The 23,512-nt window shown below is 38.8% G+C and overlaps 1 protein-coding gene across 2 annotated transcripts in view; it reads left to right on the plus strand.

Annotated features, from left to right (window-relative positions):
• The first annotated feature begins 6,321 nt into the window (after nt 1–6,321).
• Nucleotides 6,322–23,512, plus strand: part of LOC139719654 (uncharacterized) — a 48,862-nt gene continuing 31,671 nt past the window's right edge. Inside the window, exon 1 of one of the 2 annotated variants that reach the window (XM_071631058.1) lies at nt 6,322–6,706. In XM_071631058.1, the coding sequence (XP_071487159.1) occupies nt 6,553–6,706 (154 nt within the window). In that variant the 5' untranslated portion in view covers nt 6,322–6,552. Of the gene's footprint in view, nt 6,707–15,842; nt 16,047–23,512 lie in introns of those variants that run through there. The other variant, XM_071631060.1, reaches the window with a different exon arrangement.

Raw genomic sequence — 23,512 nt, forward strand, 5'->3', positions numbered from 1 at the left:
GAATGACCTCTTCCAGAAAGCAGGGGGGGGGGGGATGTCGATGGAATGTGTACTTCTCATGAAAAATGAAATTTTGTGAAATATTCTTCTATATAGGCTCCTAAATATTTTCTTTATACAGTGATGTCCATAATGTTGTCGCGAACTGTAGTAGGCCTAGTTAGTAGGCTTAGTCTTCTTATCCAGCAATGGCGGCGCCCTATAAACTATATAAAATGGATAACTTTTAAATCGATTGTCCGATTTTCTTCAATAAACCTTTCACTGATGTGTGTTCTACTAATAGTGCCGCTTTCTCTCAATCCACATTTATATCTGGATTTTACTTTTGTGGACAAAACATGCATAGAATTTGAATACATACCAACAGGGTCTATATCCTGACCACGACATCATAATGCAGTTGAATTGAGAGTAGAGGGATAAAATGTGTGTGTGTGTGGGAGGGGGGGGGGGGGCTTTCGGAAAGTATAAGCATACTATCGTATAGTCATCCTGTATTACAGCTACAGAATACAGGAAATGCTCGGTCGGAAGCGAAACTAATGGTAATTGTCCATGTAGGCCCTATACTCATCCGTTGCAGATATGAGAATAAAGTAAGCCCATAAGGACAGGACATGTGAATATCATAATACCGCACTCTTTTTTCACTAGGAAGAATGTAGCATATACATGGAATCCACATAACAAATTGCCAGCAGGGCCCTTGTGCACTACGCAATGTTATTGTCCTTTAAACGCTACTTATTCTATATACACGCTCAATTAAGTCTCCTTTCTGTACAACATTTATGGATGATCATCACAGTCTCTTGACTTCTTAGCTCTCATTCTTACTATAGATCAAATTCAGCATCAGCCATGCACGATTTACTGATACATTCAAATTTATGGCTACTAGTATTACGATGACTGATATATATTTATTACAGAGTGCAGTATATATTTTCTTATGTTATGATGGTATTTTACCTGTATCATTACTTGGTTATTTTAAACTAAACAGAGATAATCATAATTATGGCACAAGAAATTTTAGAAATTTTTACTTGCCTCAGATTCGAACATCCTCTTACAAAAAGTCAATATTTCTTCAAATCTGGAATTCTATCCACTCTGATGTGAAATGTAAGAAAACCGTGACAAGTTTTAAGAAAGTTTTCAAGCGTTTTTTACTTGAAAGGTATTCTGGAAGTTATCTATATCATTTTCAGAATTTTTAAGAGATTACCATGTTAGGGGTGTGTTTGTGAAAATGGCATCTTGTGTATTGTTAATGTGCTGGTGTATGATTTTTGTCAGTGTATGCATGCGTGTATATGTGAGTGTATGTCTTATAGAAAGAAGAGACATGACGCTGTATTTACTTTTCCGGGGTTAGTTTTAAATAAGGCCCATTGCCTTCTCACTAACCCCTTCACTTGATATCTTTGGTTGTTTGTGTTCGTTTGTTTTTTGTCACATTGTCATGTTATACTTGTCATACCATTGTTACATTTTGATGAATGCATGTTTTATTAAGTGAAAATAAATGAAATGAAATGAAATACTTTTTTACACATTTAAATAGTGTATACAGTATATGTTGATAGAATTATGTATGTATATATAGGCTTATGTATGTAAATATACATGTAGACTTAAATACTATAATACACTGTATTTTTGTATCGTATCATGTTGCATTATATCATATTACATTATATTATATTATGTTATATTATATTATATTATATTATATTATATTATATTATATCATATTATATCATATTATATTATATTATATTATATTATATTATATTATATTAAGTTATATTGTATTATATTACATTAAATCATAATATCATATTACAGTAGAATACCATATTGGTATATGGATCTAGTGAAGAATAAAGTCTAAACTTATCATTTGTTTTTTTTTTTCATTCTAATACATTTTGTAATCCTTGGACACCATGGGTGAAACCATTTTGCAGATGTCACAGTTGAATGGAATTTGAAGTTGGAAATGAAAACCCAATAAAAAGAAATTGTCTTCATCGTTTTGGAAAGTTAATGCAAGAGACATAGATAGGCCTATGCAATTAGTGTATATGCGATGAATCGAGTTATTGTTCAAAATTCCAATATTTTGGAGTTTTTCATTTGGTCATTTCATCTCACACTATTGTTTTCTTAGACGGAAATATAGTGTATAGACGTGCAGATAAAGTCGGTAAAATTAAGCTCTTAAATTAATAAAAATTAAAGAGGCAGTATAAGAATCAATGCTAATGGACAATATTGGGATCACACACACACACACACACACACACACACACACACACACACACACACACAAATGAAATTAGTCTTGATAGTCAGATGTATACTCGATGTACTATATATAGTAGTCTGTATTTTCGTGAATTTGGCCTGCCAGGGAGTAAAAACAAGACGAACTAAAAAATCAAAATCATTAAAAAAACAAACAAGCAGGCAAACAAACTTATAGGTAAACACGTTTGCATAAATCCAATCAAAGGTCCATTACGTTTGGCACTTTTGCGAATTACATTGCTAATATGAAAAGTATTATCGCACAAAATTCAATCCTTGCTGAATTCATCGGTCACGTTGTTGATCTGATTTGATGCTGCCTTTCGACTAAGGGTTAACAATCTTTTCTGAGTTTTCGGAAAGATTATCGGCACATTCCATAAATAAATTTAACTGTTGTCTGCACGTTTCAAAATGGCTTGACTTGCAAGCGTGGAATTAATGCAAGACTTGAAGCACCGTGTGACTCCGGGATATGAAATAAGTTGCATAATGATGTGTAGTGTGTGCGATGTCATTGTTTTGTTAAGAACGCATGAATCCCAAAAAATTCTATGACTTCTTTTCGTCTTTGTCCCATTTTCATGAAACCTTCTTTCTGCGATAGTAATGTTTGATTTCCCTCTAGGTATATTTATCAAACTCCATCGAGTGAATATATAATATATATGGAATGATATCTCTCGTTGAAAAATGAGCTCGTCAGCATGCATCCCTCCCTGCCTCCTAACCCATCCCATCCTCACCACCCCTAGTTCTCAAAACCCTTATCCACACCTCTCCCAACACCCCTCCCCACACCCCTCTATATGCCAGGATGGACACTCAAAGTCACACATAATTGCATTTTATTCAAGGTCATCCATTTTCGTTTAATTTTTTATTTTGTTTTGTTTGACCCGTTCGCATCTATGATAAATTGAATTTGGCGCCAGAGATTCGATCCCTATTTTTAGTGAATTGAATATCTCATTATGATTCATGTATGAGATCAGCAGTATAACTATATAACGGTAACAGTTATAACAGTATAACTCCGAAAAAAAAACAGCCCCCTCCCACACACAATACTTCTTACCGTCTAGGTCCGTGACACAATATGCCAAACGTTGAATAAAATAGAACTAAGAAGGTATAGGCCTATACCTACTGAGCGAACCCTCGTCCATAGACCACCTTGGTAGAACCACTCACTTTAAGAGGTTTTGTACCTATTCGCAACCTATTGTTATGCCTACACTTTCGAGCCGTGATATCTGTGAAGGACTGCATAATGAATCAATTGAAAAGCGAAACTACAACTTCTTGAGGACTGACAAAAGGTCTCAAAGAGTTCCCATTCAATTCAATCGCGGAAGTATGAACGCAAAATTTTGCAGCAGAAATAATAAAATCCCCGGTATGCATTATGTTTATGATATGCACATGATAACAGCCAGGCGTCCTTGCTCCCAAATCATATGACATATACATGTACTTCAAAAGTGGAGTACTTAGCGGTGAAGAAGAGGATGTTAAAAGAGCAGACGACTGATGGTATAATCCCTATGTGTAGTGAAGATATTGATGATGATGATGATGATGATGATGATGATGACGATGATGATGATGGCGATGATGGTGATGATGGTGGTGATGATGGTGGTGGTGGTGATGATGGTGGTGGTGGTGATGATTGTGATGGTGATGATGGTGGTGATGATGGTGGTGATGGTGGTGATGGTGGTGGTGGTGGTGGTGATGGGTATGGTGGTGGTGGTGGTGATGGTGATGGTGGTGGTGATGGTGGTGGTGGTGGTGAATGGTATGGTGGTAGTGGTGGTGATGGTAATGATGGTGGTGGTGGTGGTGGTGATGGTGACGATAGTGGTGGTGGTGGTGGTGATGGTGATGGTGGTGGTGGTCACAGCGGTGGTTGTGGTGGTGGTGATGGTAATGATGGTGGTGATGGTAATGATGGTGGTGATGGGGGTGATGGTAGTGATGGTGATGATGGTGGTGATGGTGATGATGGTGGTGGTGGTGGTGATGGTGATGGTGATGGTGACGGTGGTGATGGTGATGGTGGTGATGGCGGTGTTGGTGGTGCCACCGTGATGATGGTGTTGGTGGTGATGATGGTGATGGTGGTGATGGAGGTGGTGGTGGTGGTGGTGATGATGGTGAAGGTGGTGGTGATGGTGGTGGCTGTGTTGATAATGATGATGATGATGATAATAATGATTTGAAGATCATGACAATGAAAAGAAAATAAGAAAGGAGAGGAAGACGAAAGAGGGAAGAAAGGGAGGTATAATTTGCCACGAAAAATGATATCTCAGCCTTGAACATAGGTGATCTCCCAAGGCTAATCCTTCTTCTTCTATACATACACAACAAATTCTTGCGATATTAGGGAGTTTTCGCTACACGACGGGAAGACCGAGAATACGTGGAAGCAATCACCTGTGACAGTCCCGTACTCGGACTACCGTTCCCATAACTAAGCAGTTTTGCTTTCCTGTACAGGACGGAGGCGTGGGGACAAGATCGCTGATTGGCTGGCTGGCTCACTGGCTCACTCCTGCCCAGCATCGGGACCGAACGCTATTTTGGCTGAATACCGTACTCGTTTTCCCCAGGACGGGACGTTTCTCGGATTTGATCATGCGTAGAAGCAAATTTTGCACACGGCACGCTCAAATCCGTCCGCGTCGTGCTTGCGAAAACTCCCTAATGTCAGCTGAGAACCAGAAGGGCTTTGAGCTATTGGGATCATATTGTGATGAGATCTCTATTATATTCCTCTACATAATCGTGTAAATTTTGAATCATTTTCATTTTAAGCAAAATGTTAAAGATTAAAACTACGAGGGGTGTTTTACCCTATATTTGGAACAATGCTTATAAATTTGTCCACTTTTGATCAAATAAACCTTTTGTTTCACCAGAACAATAGTTGTTTCGTTTTATGTACTGTATACTCTCATCATACGATATAGTACCCTTCTGCTTGTAAGCTGACTATTTTAAAGTGGAAGAGTATATAAAACGACCCCCTCCCTATAAAGTTTGAGTCCAGGAAAGTCTGTGATTGGCATTAGTGGCGAATATTATTGTATTGGGGGAAAATATCTTGCCAACAATACTATAAGACAGTGCACATTGTTGATAATAATCATGATAATCATTATATTTGTCACAAGCATGAGAGGCAGATTTTGTTTTCGATTAGGAAGTACATTACTTACGACAGGTGTTCTAAAAACCTTGTTGATCGCGCCCGTGTTAAAAGTAACTCGTACTGCATATGACATTGTTTGCAAACTAATAATGTGTGAAACTAAATGTAAGATTCTGATTTACCTATATTTACCTAAAACAGTATAAGGGCCTACAGAATTCAAGTCAAATCAAATCATATCTACTCTGACCCAGTGTATAACTTAGACTAATCGAATCGAATCAAACCAAATCAATTATATCAAATCTATATTTTCAGCATAATATATGGATAGGACAATACAATGCTCCACTTGAATGTGTCTCCTGCTGTTCTTACATGAACTAACGCAAGGAGGCAAATGTTCTAGACCTCGACCTTACATACCTGTTTGGATGAGCCCTTTGAACACAAATGTATTATTTCCATCACCCCGTGTTTGAAATCGTCGCGAATATCTACAAAGGCCATGTACCACACATATCACTGTTTTATGTACGGAACCCCATAATGCAAAATGAATATGAGTGGGATTATTGATACAAGCTTCGCTCTGTTGATTTTCTAAGGCTGTATAACAGGGCTGTTGGAGTTGTAGAGGGAGTTCGAGTGAAGGGCACAACCAATGAATGGAACTGCATGGATATGTAATTAAAAAAAAAGGCGAAAGAGCAAGCAAAGAAAAAGGACGCGGGGAAAAAATACGATGTATCCGGCTTTGATATACATCACTGAACTCTCACGTTTCTGTGCAAGACCAGAATCTGATCATAATGATTGAACGCTGACTATTCACGCACAGTTAGTGTACGTTTTAAAGTACGCTGGCATTCACTATAGCAGGCGTGGCTGGCCAATTTGATATATAGTGTCGTACCACTCGCAGCCTGTGCTACCAGAGAAGCGACTCGGCTCTCGATTGAAAGCATTAACAGTTCAAAGCAAGACCACAAAAGTTCGGAATACTCGGGTACCCACTTTGCAGTCAATTATAAGGAGAAGCTTGGCCTATATTAACATTTTTTGCGATGGCGAGCACTTTGACTTTTCCTCTACATGACGGCGTCACGGAGGAAGAATTTTGCAAATTGTGCGACTTTGACAAACTTTATTACACGGACAATGATCGCTGGTCCTGGGTCCAGAGAGCCAAAATGGCAGAGATGACGGAGCAATACGACGGTAGGTGTAAAATAAAGTAATGTAGCCCTATAAATGGCGAGTTAGTAACTTTAATAGGAACAACAGGAGGTATACTTGCCTTTGAAGACATTTTGTAGTGGTCAAACATAATTATCATTTATTAGTCACAGATTTTAGTAATAACTCGACGTATTTTAGGATTACATCGATTGGCTGTGTATTTTCAGTATTTTATTTAATAGACGGATATGAGAATTATTCACCTTTATTTGTGTGTGTGTGTGTGTGTGTGTGTACTGATAAGGGCTTGTGGGCATGTCTAGATATAATATGGCATCCTCCATATTTTGTTTGCTTGGTTTGTTTGTTGTTTTTGATTTTATATTTTCCAGTTGAAATAATTTCTATTTTAACACCTGATTTGTGTGTTATGTGTGTGTGTGTGTCCGCACCATTCCTGTTCTGTTTTGTTTTAACTTGAGATGAACACTGAACGAGACTTAGTTAGTACCATTACCATTAGAAAATATGTCTCTTCATCAAGAAGCAAGGGGGTGGAGAGAGAAAGACAATAAAAATGCGTCGAAAAGAAGAAAAGAAAGAAATCAATGTCCATAACATTTCTAGTAATCTAATCAGAGACCCAATTAAATGAGGGAATATACAATGATCATTATAAGTGAAAATAGTGTAAATTATTGACATCCGTTGTCATTAATTTTGTGATAGATGAGAAAAAAAAATCCTCATGATATCCAAGTATTAAGATTGATCAATCATTTCCTGCAGGTTAAAGGAAACCAAAATCTAAAGAGTATTTAATGTGGACTGCGTGGAAGCAGCAACGTTAGTAGAACAGATCAGTGAAAGTTTGAGGAAAATCGGACAGTCGTTGCAAAAGTTATGAATTTCTAAAGTTTTGGCATTGGAACCATGTGCACTGGATGAGGAGACTACTAGAGGTTATGACGTCAAGTGTGAACAACAATGGGCCTATAAAGACTCAATCCACTCAATCCACATAAAACTCGGTTTTGGTTTCATTTTAATGCATTAACGTGTGTTCCTCATTGTTATAATACAGCACGAGAAAACGTTCACACACCGATTCTCGCTCTTGGTTAGCTCATCAGATTTTCATGTATTATTGTTATTGTTATTATCATTACCATTATTATTATCATTATCATTATTGTTATTATTATTACTTCTACTACCATTTACAATGTGCTATTGCCTTTAAATGATATCAGATACCCTTTATGAGTAATTATGTAACTATTAGTCCTTTAATTTCATAATTTCTATTGTATGATCTTCAGTTAAGAGTTAGATTGTGTTATTTTCTTATCAATCTATTTGTTGTTGTTTTTTCTTTTGATTATATCATTTTGTTATGCGCAGTTGAGTATATAATATTATGCTTTATAAAAACTAGGCAATATATAAGTTCACAATTATTATTTTAAGACCCGATATTGCGTGCGGGGGATCCATGGATGGCCCAATTCATTCGCCAGGTGTTCGCTGCCCATCGGCGAGGTAATGGTACATTCGATCAAAACCAAGTTCAAGTTTACCAAGTTCACCTTCATATACGTGTGGATTGAGTGAAGGCAACAATAATAGTAGAACACATCAGTGAAAGTTAGGGGAAAATCCGACTATCCGTTCAAAAGTTATGAATTTTAAAAATATCTGTGCAATTACTGCTGGAGGAGAAGACTACTGGAGGAGAAGACTACTACAGTGTATGATGTCACAATATCATGCGTACAACGATATAAGGAAAATGAAAAGAGAATTTAACAAAACTGGACTTTTTGAATAAAGTGCACATTCCATCGACTTGTTACTGACTTATGTTAGGGGTAAAATTATTCCCCCTGACTTCTGAAAGAGAGAAGTCGAGTGTTTTTTTATTATGTGAGAAAAGTGAGTATATCTTGAATTTTCTTTATACTTTCTTTATAATTGATAGTTGTACTCATTATGACATCACAAGCTATAGTAGTCTTCTCATACAGCCGTGACTGAGCAGAAACTTAAAAAATTCATAACTTTTGAACGGATTGTCCGATTTTCCTCAAACTCTCATTGATGTGTTCTACTAATATTGCTGCATTCACTCAACCCTCATGACTCTTTGAAGGTGAACTTGTCCTTTATTAAGAATGCGCCGGTCGAGCGACTGTATACATCGAAGCGTAGAGCCTACGCCCATCGGCTGTGTGTATAAGCTGTTCACGATTTGTTGCACCTCTATCTCATGTAGACGGCGATTCCGCTACGATCCTCAAATCGACAAAGCGCGGCATATCGTGGCTTGAGCGGAGGGTCGCCTCTATCGTCGCCGCCAAGTTTTGAACATGAATGTCCAAAACTTCCGTAGAGAGAGCGCAGTGGTTTTAGACGTATCCGGGCAATTACCCCCATACAGAGGGCAATTACCCCCCGACTAAATATACTGGTTAGTGGTAAGGTTAGAGTAAAGATTAGGGTTAAGGTTAGGTTTAGGGTTAGGAGTTTGGGTTAGGGTTAGGATTAGGTTCAGGATCAGGATTAGGATTAAGGCCAGGGTAAGGGTCCGGGGTAATTGCACAGGGGGTAATTGCCCTAGACCCGTTTTAGAGCGTACCGCCACACGAGCGTATGATAGGCCTTTAATAGGTCAATATAAGCGGCATATTCATAGCTCTAACGTGGTAACTTTAAGCGCATTGAAAGTGTTTCCCATCGCCCATGAAAACTTCCACTAAAAGTACAGTATTACGTAACAGGAACCGACCGTGAAAAATGCACCAAACCAGGGAAATGCAGAGAGAAACACGTATAAAATTCCTTTCTATAGACGTACACGCGCATGACTCTTCTTTGTTTATCAAATTGTTCGTTTTAAAATTACTTTTGACTCAATGCAATTAGTTCAAAATGCAATCATTACAAATATCAAATTGACTCGTTGTCTGATATTATGACTTGTGTATAGTTTACTCTATGCCTGTTCTACAGGTGTATACAATTTACCCTTTTAATTGAATGGATAACTTAACTAACCGATCAATTTCACACCGGGTTCTAAACAGGTGCGTGTTCTAGAATGCTATAAGATGTAGGAGTGAAACCATTTTGCACATCCATGTTGGTTTGACACTGACAGCACTGACTGAAGAAACTCAATCGTGTAGCCCAATGCCCCGATCGCTTTCCAGATCGTACACTAAGGCACGAGCCCGGTGCTCTGAAAGGAAACCCAAACCCAATGTGGATCCTCATCCAGCGGTTCCATCACCAAAACTTTAAAAATTCATAACTTTTGCATCGACTGCCCGATTTTCCTCAAACTTTCACTGATATGTTCTACTAATGTTGTTGCTTTGCACTCAATCCGCATTTCTATTTGGGTTTTGGTTTCCTTTAACGTAACACAGTGGCTCCGATCGCATCAACGCTGTAGCGAGGTCTTGATAAGCGTACGAACATCGCATCATTTTACTACGATCGATCAGATCGCAGAAGCCAGGGCATCTCGTCGACCTGGAAAAGCGACAAAAACGTGGCAGAGTCGTACTATCATCGTGCACTGTTGCCTTTATTGCAGGTTGAGCGTAGAGAAACCTAGTGTAATCGCCTTACAGGCCAAAAATGGAGATGGAGGGCGATTATGTTACGATTTGTCATGTTTGTGATTTATTTTTTTTTCACAGATCGCCGTGGTCGCCTCATACAGGCGGTCACCATGATCGCCTTCATGTACTCTCTAAAAAAAAAATCGAGTGAAAATATTCACTCTTGAAGGAGTGAATACAAAAAAGAGTGAATTTAGAGTGAAATTGGAGTGAATTTTCAGTGAAAATGTTCATTTTCACTAATTTTGGAGAGACCTCAGGGATCACTAGTTCTGATTTGGAGTGATCCCTGAGGTCACTCTAAAAAGAGTGAAAATGAACATTTTCACTCAAAATTCACTCCAATTTCACTCTAAATTCACTCTTTTTTGTATTCACTCCTTCAAGAGTGAATATTTTCACTCGATTTTTTAAGGGAGTTTATTTAGGATTGAATTCGCCGGGATAGCCTTCCTATTATATACCAAGTATCCCCATACCGGGTTTCTATCGTGGCCTGTACAATCTTATGCAGATTGACACCGTCGATGAACAGCAGGATCATCAACAGTAGCTGCTTTGGTAGGCTATCTAGTATACTTCCGTGTGCAAGGGATGTGCGTAATATTATCACAATCATCATGATACTATGTATGCGTATAAAAGAAGAATGTACATGATAACACACCGTATGCAAAGGCAATGTAGATGTGTGTTTTGTGTATGTATAAACACACACGGACATGCATCGCCATTATAATGCACACACACACACACACATACGCATCTATGGTGGAAACCGAGGACCTGTTTTACCCATAAGAATTTTACCACGTATATAACAAAGGACCTGTGTTTCAGTAGGACTCTTGTCACTCTCGAGGACTCATTCGTATATTACCATCCAACCGAGGACTTATTACAATAATGCTAATTGAGGACCTACAAATTATACCCCTACATGCAAAATCATGCAAAAGCAGACCGTTTGGAATGGTCTGCGTATACCGAGGACGTCCTCGGTTCTCTGTTTGTTACCTCGGTTTAAATGTAAAGTTCGTAATACTATTATGTGTGTCCTCGTTTTACACCATGGGTAAGTGTACACACACATGCACACACACACACATGGATCGCCGTAATTATGATGAACGTGTATCCTGACTGCTATTCACTGAGTCATCTTAGAGATCAACGCTAACAGGTAATTTGGTTGGAATATGACATGTTTTCACCGGCAAAGGATGAGTCAGTAATCATTAATGATTTTTTTTTTCGGTAAAACTATACCATATGACAACTAAACTGTTACTTAGGCCTAATTAATACTACGACAATCACGTCAATGTATAGAAAGACAACACATTAAATGTCATCATCCATCCAAGCAATATTGGGAGGAGACATCGTCGCGATTCGGAAGACAAAAAAAAAAAAAAAAAAAAAAAAAAAAAAGTTGCTCTCTCTTGCTCTCTCACCACGAATGTGACTCCAGGACGACGTCTAGCAACGGGGCCCAGGACAATCAGGAGACGCCGTGGAGACGTCACGGAGACGTCTCTATCGCCGCGTCCAGCGAGACCACTGCGAGTCGCCATTGACCAGGTCGCAGCCTTGTCTCCAAACCAATTCTATACCCACTTGTCCGTTGTTGTTTTCTTCTTCTTCTTCTTCTTCTTTTTTCCCCTAATATAAAGTGTCGCCGCGATTCGAAGAAAGTGCAACTGCTCGTAAAAACCAATACACCGTATATGCGTATACGCATTGAGATACTTAAAGGGACTGTACAGTGTATACTGGCTGAGGTGAGGCCTCAGCTTGCAACGTTTTGAGAGATATTTAGAAACGAAAAACCGCTCTATAAAATGTTAAAGAGCTTGTGATTCTAAGGGAAAGTTTATTTGATAAAAATCGGTTTTGAAATGACTGAGATATCTAAAAACGGTGCAAAACAAAGAAATCATAATAAAAGTCGTGCTAATGACCTGTCAATTTTATTAGGATCGTTTTTTTTTGTGGATATTTTCTGCCATTTCAAGGCCAATTTTCGTCATTAATAAACATTGAATCCTTCTTGAAATTACATGCTCTTTCATATTCCATTGCAGGTTTCTCATTATCTCACCAAAAATGTTATAAACCTGAATCCTCACCTCAACCCGTACTGTAATACAGTCCCTTTAACAAGTGTGAAACATATAAAAACCAGCTATTATTATTATTGTTATTATCCTATACTGTCACCGTGTATGGTACGAACGTGTTGCATTTATAATGTGTGGGGAGGTCTAGAGGTGGAGGGGCTCGGTCTTTAAAGGGATCGTATAGTTTTGGCTGACACCTATAACTTCAGGTTTCTAACATTATTATTATTATTTTTTTAGATGAGATAATGAGAAACCTAATATGAAATGTGAAAGAGTATGTAATTCCAAGAGGAACTCAACATTAATATTTGATGAAAATTGTTTTTGAAATGGCTGAGATTCTAAAACCGATTTTCATAATAATAAACTTTGAATTCCTCTTGAAATGGTATATGCTCAATCCTATATATTTCATAAGTACTTTCTGGGTATATCTCGCAAAAAAAAAGAAGAAGTTAAAAGCCCAATCGCATCGTCACCGATACCATCCCTTTAAAAGAAATATGCTCACGGTGGCTTTTATAACGAGACGTCAAAAGAACAGATTTCGCATTTGGTATAAGTTCAATGTGTGTTTTCTTGTTCTTTTTTGTTCTTTTTTTTGGGGGGGAGGGGGTTATCGGAGGGGGCACATCATGATGGGTCGTGTGTATAAACTATATCCTCAGTAGGCCTATATACATAATACATACTCTCTAAAAAAATCGAGTGAAACTATTCACTCTTACAGGAGTGAATACAAAAAAAGAGTGAATTTAGAGTGAAATTGGAGTGAATTTTGAGTGAAAATGTTCATTTTCACTCGTTTTGGAGTGACCTCAAGGATCACTCGAAGATTTTGGAGTGATCCCTGAGTGAAAATGGACATTTTCACTCAAAATTCACTGCAATTTCACTATGAATTCACTCTTTTTTGTATTTACTCCTTAAGAGTGAATATTTTCACTCGATTTTGTTTAGAGAGATAGGGACGATTTTTTTTTTTTGTGAAACTGTGAAAGCTGTAGATTGATGAAATACATGGCAGTGAGGATATAGTGCTATCTTATATACTTCTATCAAACAGTCTTTGGCATCTCAAAGTCTGTTGTTGTTGTTGTTATTGTTGACTACAGTGCTCAGAAAGATAGGGGCCTATATGTACAAACAACTTGGTCTACATCGCCTGTGACGCTCCATGTTAGAATTACTTTAAAAAAGGTTGAGTTTTCATCAAAGTCGAAATGAAATATGGGTGGGAATAGAATTATTTTTTTAACCTGCATGTTCTACGATAAGGACATAATCAAATAGATCATCTTGCAACTTTGCCCAAGGCATGTATAGATATCACAGATACAGTAAACACATATTTTTTTTTTTGGGCAAAAATTCAGCGACTATATCCCCTCCATTTTACAAATTCACCATTGCTATAGATAGTTCATTGCTCATGATGCTGAAATTCTTCTTGAAAAGAGACATTAAAGGGATGGTACATTGGTTGAGGTGAGGATTCAGCTTATAACTTTTTGTAAGATACGTAGAAACCACAACGTTAAAGAGCATACTGATATTCTAACAGGAATTCAAAATTTAGTTGATGAAAATCGGTTTTGAAATTGCTAAGATATCCAAACACAGAGTTAAACAAAGCAATCCTAATAAAAAGGTAGGTCCCACTGACTTTTATTAATATCGCTTTGTTTTGGATATCTCAGCCATTTCAAAACCATTATTTTCATGAAGTAGTATAGCTTTGAATTCCACTTAGAATTATATCCTCTATCATACTTCATAAAAGATTTCGCTTGATCTCAAACAACCATTAAAAAAAAAAAATTAAACAACGTTGGAAACCGTTGAAGCACCATCTCAACCAAAACTGTAGCATCCCTTTAACTTTGTCACAATCTGCAGGGGCGGATCCAGGAATTCCGTAAAGAGGGGGCGCGTTAACAAAATTAAAGGGGGCGCACGCATCCCTCCCCCATTCTTTTCTTTTTATTTCTTTTGTTTCAACAAAAAATAAAGGGGGCGGGGGGGGGGGGGGGCGTGCGCCGGTTGCGGTCCTCCCTGGATCCGCCCCTGATCTGTAATAGAATTGGGGGTGTACTGCGCATAATTTTTATATGTAATTCTCATACTACATAGTGCGACTTCCTGTGGCCGACATTATCAATGTCCTTAGAAAAATGTGAAGCCTTCAAAATTTTTTTTTATTAGATTAATTATAATATATATATATATATATGTATACCTATATATCTCACAATCACTAACATCACAATACTGACAATATTGAGTTATTTTTTTCAAAATCTTTTAATGCAAATTATTGGAACTTACGATCAGAAAGGACTTCATACTGAATGCAAAAAAAAAGTACAAAAAAGCGTCCGAAAAAAATAATTCAAAATTAAACTTTCCAACAGAGTTGTTGCAGAGCAGTTACCTATGTGCTTGCGACTCTGAATGCCAAGTGCCTAATCGGCGAAAAGACTTGAAATCAGATTAGTTTAAAACTTTTTGAGATATGAGATCAAGGTGTCCCACGTCCCAGTTCTCCCCACTCTTCCCTATACCATACGTAGAGGAAGTCGAGTGACAGTCACCAAGGAAGTCATGAACATGTCGAACAATTACATATTTTCGAGGAATATAAATTCAGTTCAATCAATTCAGTAACATATACATATTACAGTAGTAGGCCTACTTTATTTCTATCCAACGAACAAGACGAAAGGTAATGGTTACAGTTCGTTTGTTCAAAAGGTTGATAATGTGAACATAATGCCTATATAGGCCTATATTATGGCTACCAAATCCGCGAAATGAAGTTCGTGCATGATTCCGATGGCTCTTTATACGCACTGTTGTTTTTTTTTTTTCGGTTTGTTTGATATTTTGGATTCATCGGAATAGCGAACTTTTGTACTAGTACAAACAGTACGCGTGTAAATGTAGTTCATTTTAACGAACATCACCCAATGAAGACTATGCACAGCGCAAATTTTGTATTCCTATCCATTTTATAGTCTACACGTATCGGACAAGAATTCATTGTTATTTTTACTGCAGTAATTTGTCCTAATTGCTGTGATACTCTAAGTCAATCTTTCTTTAAATATATATTTTTAAGGCAGCTGCCTGAGAAACTATGAAGAAAACGAGCCCCCAAATGTATGGTAATTGGTATCGGGGCTTATAAGGGAGGTCTTTTGAATTGCTATCCGCTATGTAAGAAGCAAACGATCATAATTATATCATAACCTACTATATTATTTCATTGACATTGGATGAGTTTGTACTCTTTTATATAAACATGTATGCTTGTGTGTACTATGTAGTGTTGAGACTTGTCATAAAAAGCAATGTCAAATGCGGAGAAATTGGAAATAAACAGAAAAGAGGACTCGAGAAAATAAATATCGATAACCGGAACTACATTTCCGATAACGATTACGATCGCACGATAGCGCGGGTGTTGTGAGTGTGCAGCCATTTTGTGAACTACGGTGAAATTTTATCTTGAACTAAAATCGTGCTGAATCTGTGTTATAATAATTACATCTACCATGGCAACTACAAGGGATGAACACGTATACATGGCTAAACTAGCCGAACAAGCAGAGAGATACGATGGTAAATATTAACTGTTATTTAATCCCATTGTACGCTTATGAACCAAAGCTGTATTCATCTCCAAGGTACGTAAACGCTCCATAATGGCAGCTCGGGCAAGCGGTGAATTCTGAACACTATGCACTGTGCTGTGCAAGAACGAATGATATGCGTGCGCTATGGATGCAGTCCGGTTATAATCTCGTCGATACCTGAATAATGTTTTCATATATGGATTAAATGCAAGCCTGCATGCTATTCCGTTCAGTTGTTGACTGTTTGTGTATAATATTTAAAATGCTGTTACGTTACACTCTAAATTTGTATGTCTACTAGACTTCTGGCCAACATATTACTAATACAGATGAGCGCTCACCTGAGACCGCGTCATTTGGACATAGCATTGTTGGCTACTTACATAGACTACAGTGTAGTGGAGCATGCACGAGTAGAGTGTGTATGTGTGACAACTGACATGCAGACTCGTAGCTCGGACGGGAAAGAGAGGGGAGAGACTACGCCCATTTCGTACTTCGCTGCTGTTTTTCACTTACCTTTCAATTTCTATCATTGGATAACACATATACAATGCCTGTACATCAATAGATGTCTTAATGTTTTGAAAAGTGCCATATTACTGCAGACACTTTTTTCACTCTGCTTTAGCATCCAGTGTAGCATACATAGTCATATAGGACAGTGTATACAGTGAGTGGTGGGTGGATGTGAGTAACCAACATCGTGCATCAAGCATGTGCATTGTTCTGGGTGTTCACAGCACAGTGACTTAAGGGTTTGGCCTTTGGGCCGGGGATCACCATCACTGTGACCCTTGAGATAATTTTTGTCTCTTAGTCTTTACATTAGTCCCTAAGTGAGTGAGCATGACACGGCGCTGAATCAAATAACCTTGATGATGTATACATTGGGTGACCCGCACCTCGCCATAGTTAATGTTTAGCCTGTTATGCATATTTGAATCAGATTTCGTCACTGAAATTCCATGAAATCCCACTCACATACAGGAAAAATGCTGAAGATTCCAATGGAACCACAAGTTCACTGTTCGTAACCGGAAATTTGCAGCTATCGTCCTCAAACGCGAACGGCGATGCGTAATAGTTGCGCGCTAAGGAAGGGGCCTGCAACTTGCCACTCGCCCTCCCATAGACAAAGCATGTAAAAGATGTGTGCGGGTGACCGTGATGCTCCCATAGACAAGCACATAACACATATTCCTAATATACATGTAAATTTCAAATTTGTGCGAAAAACTGCTTGTTTTTTCACCACAGTTTGCTTGTTTGTGGTAACCCTGCCAAGTTTCAAGTTTTTAAAGGGATACTGAACACAGTCCCGGGCATAAATTTTGATTCAGTGCGCTTGTAACAAAATTAAACAGGGTGGCGGTATTCGGGCCCCTGGCGAGGTGCAGGCACCTCACTATACATGCTGGTGAGAGTAAATGTCCCAGTTTGCGGGCGCCTGTTTGCGGCCATTGCGGCATATTTGGTAATATAATGCTGAACACAACGACGCATTCTGTACATGTATACCACACATTCACTAACACACTGCTAATCTACAAAAATCAACCAATGACATGGGCAAAATCTCCAACCAAAGTGAAATATTCCTACCTCCAGCTTTGTCCGTCAAATTTTTGACCGAGGGGTGCGTCAAAATCCCCTCATTGTCGGTCAAATTTTTGACCGAGGGGTGCGTCATGGTACGTCACTTGGCTATGGAAAATAACACGCATTATTTTAAACCCCGGATACACGTACCGCGAGTGAAATTACAGTGAGCGGTGTCCCGCGGCAAGTGAAAATCAAATTCGGGAAGTGTTTTGGAATAAGAGGGAAAAATGCTTGCCAGAATCTGGTAAGCACATAATTTAAAAGCCACCCTTTCTCCTTACATTTTCCCTCCAACAAACCCATGAAATCTGTGGTGACAAAGGCGAATTCTTGACAGTAAAAGAGGCGGCAGCAGAAGAAACTGCCTGCAGCATGCCATTTTCTGCTCGCGCGATAGCCCGACCATGACGTGCGACGCTGTTAGCTGTGCGAATCTCTACGTACAGCGACTAGGCTGTATGTAGTTACTCGGGGGAATGCCGTGGCGTGGTGTGTACCTGCGCTGCAGCAGTATGCATCCACCGCACTAGCAATGGCCGCGCACACACAGCGCATCTGCACACACACAGCGCATCTGCACACATGTGATTGTCATGTATGGATTGCATGCACAGAATACATACTACTGTACGGAATATCGTAGCAGCAGCGTGATGTACGATGAATGACGGTACGGTGCTTACAGGGCCATGGTAAGGGAAACTTGCCGAAACTTTTACAAATTATGTTTACGAACCAAAAGAAAATGAAATTGCGTGAATAAAACGTATGCAAAAATCGTTTCAGTATTTACGGGGGTGCGTCAAATGTACCGGGGATGTCCGTCAAAAAAGTGACCGAGGTGTGCGTCACTTTCAACGTGTTGTCCGTCAAAAAAGTGACTGTGGTGTTCGTCACTTGCAGCGTTTTGTCCGTCAAAAAAGTGACTGTGGTGTCCGTCAAAAACCCCGTGTGGTCAGTCAAAAAATGACCATGACGCACCCATGTCCGGGGGTAGTGGGGATTAAAATGACATCTCGCATCCAAAATTTCATTTTCGTTACTTCTGAACATCACAATTAAGGAACAAGGGTCTAAGAAAGTGTTTTTTTTTTCATTTTCCTGATGTTCATGGATTTTGAATACTAGTATATGTCCTCGCATAGAAATAGAACTTTCGCGAGCCGCCGTGGGCCGCCATTTTTTGCCAGAAGTGGATGTAATGATCGAAAAACATACAAAAAACATGAGAAAGACAACAGTAACACCGCCACAACTGCAATCCCTGTTCACAGTCAGTGCACGCGCGCCAGCCCTTTTCACGTGCTTTCGCAATGGGACTTGTTGCTTATGCCAACGTTTGCGAGCCAAATGAAGGTGTTCAGCAGAAGATCGCGAAGTATGCGCATATCGCATAGGAATTGTACATCAGGCCGTGAACCGATCTATCATTGTCGCGAACCGGCAGACGCTGTACCGGGTCGCGGCCGTGGTTTTTGTTACTATCGCGATGGGCATTGGTCTTGGATGGTGACAATAATGTGAATTGGCAAGTGGTCAACCTCTGTGATATAACCTGGGTTAAAGCAATTTGCAAGTTTGCGTTTTAGACTGGAAAAGCCCTTATGCCACCGCAAACCGGGACACTCACTCTATGGATATTGCGATTTAGAACGCAAGTTATGTAACACAGTTAGAAACCACGAGTAGGGTGGGTGTTTGGAGTATTTTTCTAACTTTTGAAATTCCTTGAAAAGCTAATTATGAACTCTTCCATATGAAAGAGGATTAGAAACTCTATGTCATTATAAAGTAGGCTGTCAGAGCGTGCACTGCCACACACCTTTGTTCTCTGTTTTCACATCAATTAGCCAAGTACACACGTGAGCATGGCTATATCCATAATATTCACAATGATAATGAGATGGAAAATATTTCAAGCTTATTTACATATAGTATGAAATAGAATTGTAAATATGAATTTATAAATATTTCAAAACCGAATATACCAACAAATACATGTACATTGTGTAGGCACGGTCCTTTTCGAGCTTCCGTCCCTGTTGCATACTACTTTGTGTACAAACCACTCTCGCACGCATACTTATCATACTCCATCTAGCTGAGTTCGGCGTTCAAACCAAAGATTACCTGGGCATAAGAGACTTGAATTCTTCAAAGAAAATATTGTTTCTATCTCGATATTTCTGTAAGTACTCACATATCAAACGATATATGTTTTCTGCCAGGCAGGGTAAAAACAGGGGGCTACAGGGATATGATTTCGCTCCACTTTGCCGTGCAGTTCCAGTCGGCACTGGCAGTGGTACTGCAGTCCAACCCCGGCTGCAGCCCCATGCATTGTAAATGAAACATAGCTAGGCACTTTCCTTACCTCTCTACAATTCCTCTCCCCTGTTCTCTTCGAAGTTGATGCTCGAGATGTTTCTGCTTTATAACTCATGAGCAAATATGGTCAGGATTACATCTGGCTTCAGGAGTTTTCACGGTTTATAACCGAGGGCCACAGCTTGCCTGTCCACGTCAAAACAATGCTTCTCAAAATGTTCCTCGCATAGGCCTACAACACGATATCGAGAATGCTGGTAGGTTTTTATGTTCAGCTTCGTTGTACCGAGATTTCTCAGCCATACAGCGCACCTTTCACGATCCTTTTTTGGGTCTGGGATGGAAAAAAAACCCTGATTTTCCTGGGCAATTTTCTCTACAATTCAAGCAAAATACTGCTTGACACATCGGCATGATAAAAGATAGCGCGACCAGACGAAGCTTCATTCGGTCGCCCCTGTAGTGTAAATAAATGTGTAACGGTAGAACCGTTTCTACGTACGTAGAGCATAAACAGCTAATATATAAAGCTAACTGCATGCACGGCATGCGCGACAGGGCTGTAGCTGCACTGTGATGATAGACTGGAAGTGCGCGAAGGGCAAGGCTAGCCGCGGTATCTACCGTAGATCTATTTATTTTTATTGAAAGGTTTATTTATTCATATCACATCTCGTAGCCCAAGGGCTAAATTGCGTATAATATAACATAAAATATGTACATACAAATTCAAACATTCAGACAGTTACAGAATAAAGCATTTACACGTGTGATACGGTAGAAATGAGTGGAAAATATCATAATTGCACAAATCAATAAGTTGAGCATTATGCAAGATAAGAACATATTCCGCATTTGTCAAAACAAACAGAACTACACAAAAAATACTGTGACGACTGATTTGCCTCTAGATACTCCAATAAAACTACAAAACATCATACACAAAACATCAGGTTTACATGACTGATAAATAAAAGGTATTTAGAAATGTGATTGCACAACCCCCAATATAATTAAATCACTGTTTTTACATTTCATAACAAAATTTCATTCTGATGGCTGAATTATCACATGTGACTTATACACCCTAGCACTCTCAACCGACCCCTACAAAGCCCCGTGACCCACATTCTTCTTTAAACATCATCAAAATAACAACATCACATTCACAGAAAAATTCGTCTAACTGTCCAAAAATATGGATAAAAATTTCATATTTCTCTATTCAGAATTTGCAGAAATATGGGGAAAAATAACGTTGTTAGAGTTATTCTCAACGTAAGTATCAATACGGAAGAGATGTGGAGTAGAGATACGAGAGAGATAGGGGAGAAGGAGAGATAAAGATAGGAATAAGTAGATATGTGTATACAATACATATACAGGTGTACACAATACACACAAATGCACAGTCATTGGCATGTACACACAAATAAATGAACCTTTCTATGGGGGGGGGGGGGCAGAGTTAAAAAAATAACATATTTATGTCCTGCATAGCTTTCTCAGTAAAACAAATATCATAAACCACACATATTTTTAATAGATATTGAAAAAAAAATAGAAAAACACTCGGCAATGAACAGCAACATAATCAGAAAAGTAGCCCCATCAAAATAATAACATTATCAGTGAAAAATTTCGCCTGCCAGAGCAGATGGGAAGGACGAGGCAAACTGGATAAAAATGGTCTAATAAATATTTGGATGTTTATATGATACATGCATATATAGGTATAATCATATACAGCTGTACATACATACACAGTCATATGCATGTACATAAATGGAGACGTTTGTATAGGGATGCAGAATGGAAAAATGACACATATATCCTATTTAGCTTTCACAGTAATAAATGCATACATACATATCATGGACCGCACATTTTAAAATTGCAAAGATAAAGAAATACAACAACATGAAAGGGAAGGTGGCCCCATCAAAATGATTACAGAGTCAATGAAGGCTTTCACCTGATGGTAGAACAGATGGAAAGACCAGGGTAGAATGGGTACTGTAAATGAGGGGTCTAGTAAAGATAGAGAGGGAGAAGGAGAGATAAAGAAAAGAATTTGTGAATGTGTGTATACACAAATAGGTATACATATACAAACACAGCCATAGATGCATGTACAACCTTACTCAGAAGTCCAATAGTGACGTGATTGGGAAAGTAGTCCATTAAGAAGATAACATAATAAAACTCATTTTTATTATGTAATCGGGTAATGATATAAAAGTTGTGACTTTGATGACCTTTTATGAACAAGAAAGAAGGAGGTTAAAAGGAGAAAAAGAAGTAAAAGGCTGAAGGAGAGAGAAAAAAAAACTGTAAGGAATGAGTATGAGGGGCGTGTCATCATTCACCACACAGACACTTGTCAGTAATCTTAACCCGGGATAACAATTCCAAATAATTTACATTAATTTAGAATTCAACAGCCTTGTGAGCCCAGGAATTGCACTATTCTCAAAGCGCTTAGTGCGACATCTTTTTTCCATGTAGCGCTTTGTGTGTCTAGTACAACTGTAGTACCGTCCACACGTGTACTAGACGAATATACAGTACACAATTGCATACACACACACACACACAGTAGCCATCGCCTTTTTCATGCATCCGGGTAACTAGTGAGCTCACGCATAACGAGCAGAATGCAGCTGGGAAGAAAGAGGTTTTGTTGTGCCTCGGTAACATCTGACTCTCCGCCAAGACTTGCTCATCAGCATATTCACCATGCAGATTCACACTTTTTCAATCAAAATTTACAAGCTTGTTCTGTGATTTGAAAGTTTGTTTTTGGTGAAAGAAGTTCATTAGAGGTACCAACAACAACATGTATTTTTTTTTTTTCAAATTCGTGAGGACTGCCTCACTTTAAAAAGATTCCATGTCACTTCTCTCAGAAGATGCAAACCTGATGCTGTGGTCTGTCCTCACACATGCACAATGGGCAAGTACTGCCTACATACCCCTCATGGTTCATTCATGGAGCTACTGATCTCCATGGTTCATTCTAGGTGACTAGTAGGGTTGGACCTACTACAGCTGTACTCATGGACCGCCTAATGTTTATTTGCTTGATAAGAATATTTAACACTGAAATTCACGTGAAAAACTTGACCTACGTGATTGAGAAAATCCAGCTCTATCAAATGCCGTTGTTCCCTTTTCGATTCGAAGTTTCAGTGCAAAAATATCGCCGACGAACTTGCGTTGCCTCGTTTCAGCTCCCCGCGGTAAATCGCGTTATTAGGATCGACCGCTGTTTTTGCATTGACAATGCACGCAAACCGAGTTGCATTGAACACCGTGTTGTACGAAGCTTTTTAGAAGCCTTTTAGAAACTTCCATAGACATTACATTGTGCCCTCATTACGATTCGGTGAAAATATTCATTCGAAATTTTGTCCTTGATTAAAACCATTAATGAACAGTGAATTATCGCGTTTTCCCACACCATCCTCATCTAGCATTCAAAGCCAATCCATTTTTATGTGCTTTGCGCGCAGAGAA

This window comes from Diadema antillarum, unplaced genomic scaffold (genome assembly GCF_040938485.1).
Source record: "Diadema antillarum isolate AM-2024a unplaced genomic scaffold, OU_Dant_1.0 scf00000112, whole genome shotgun sequence".
NCBI lineage: Eukaryota > Metazoa > Echinodermata > Echinoidea > Diadematoida > Diadematidae > Diadema > Diadema antillarum.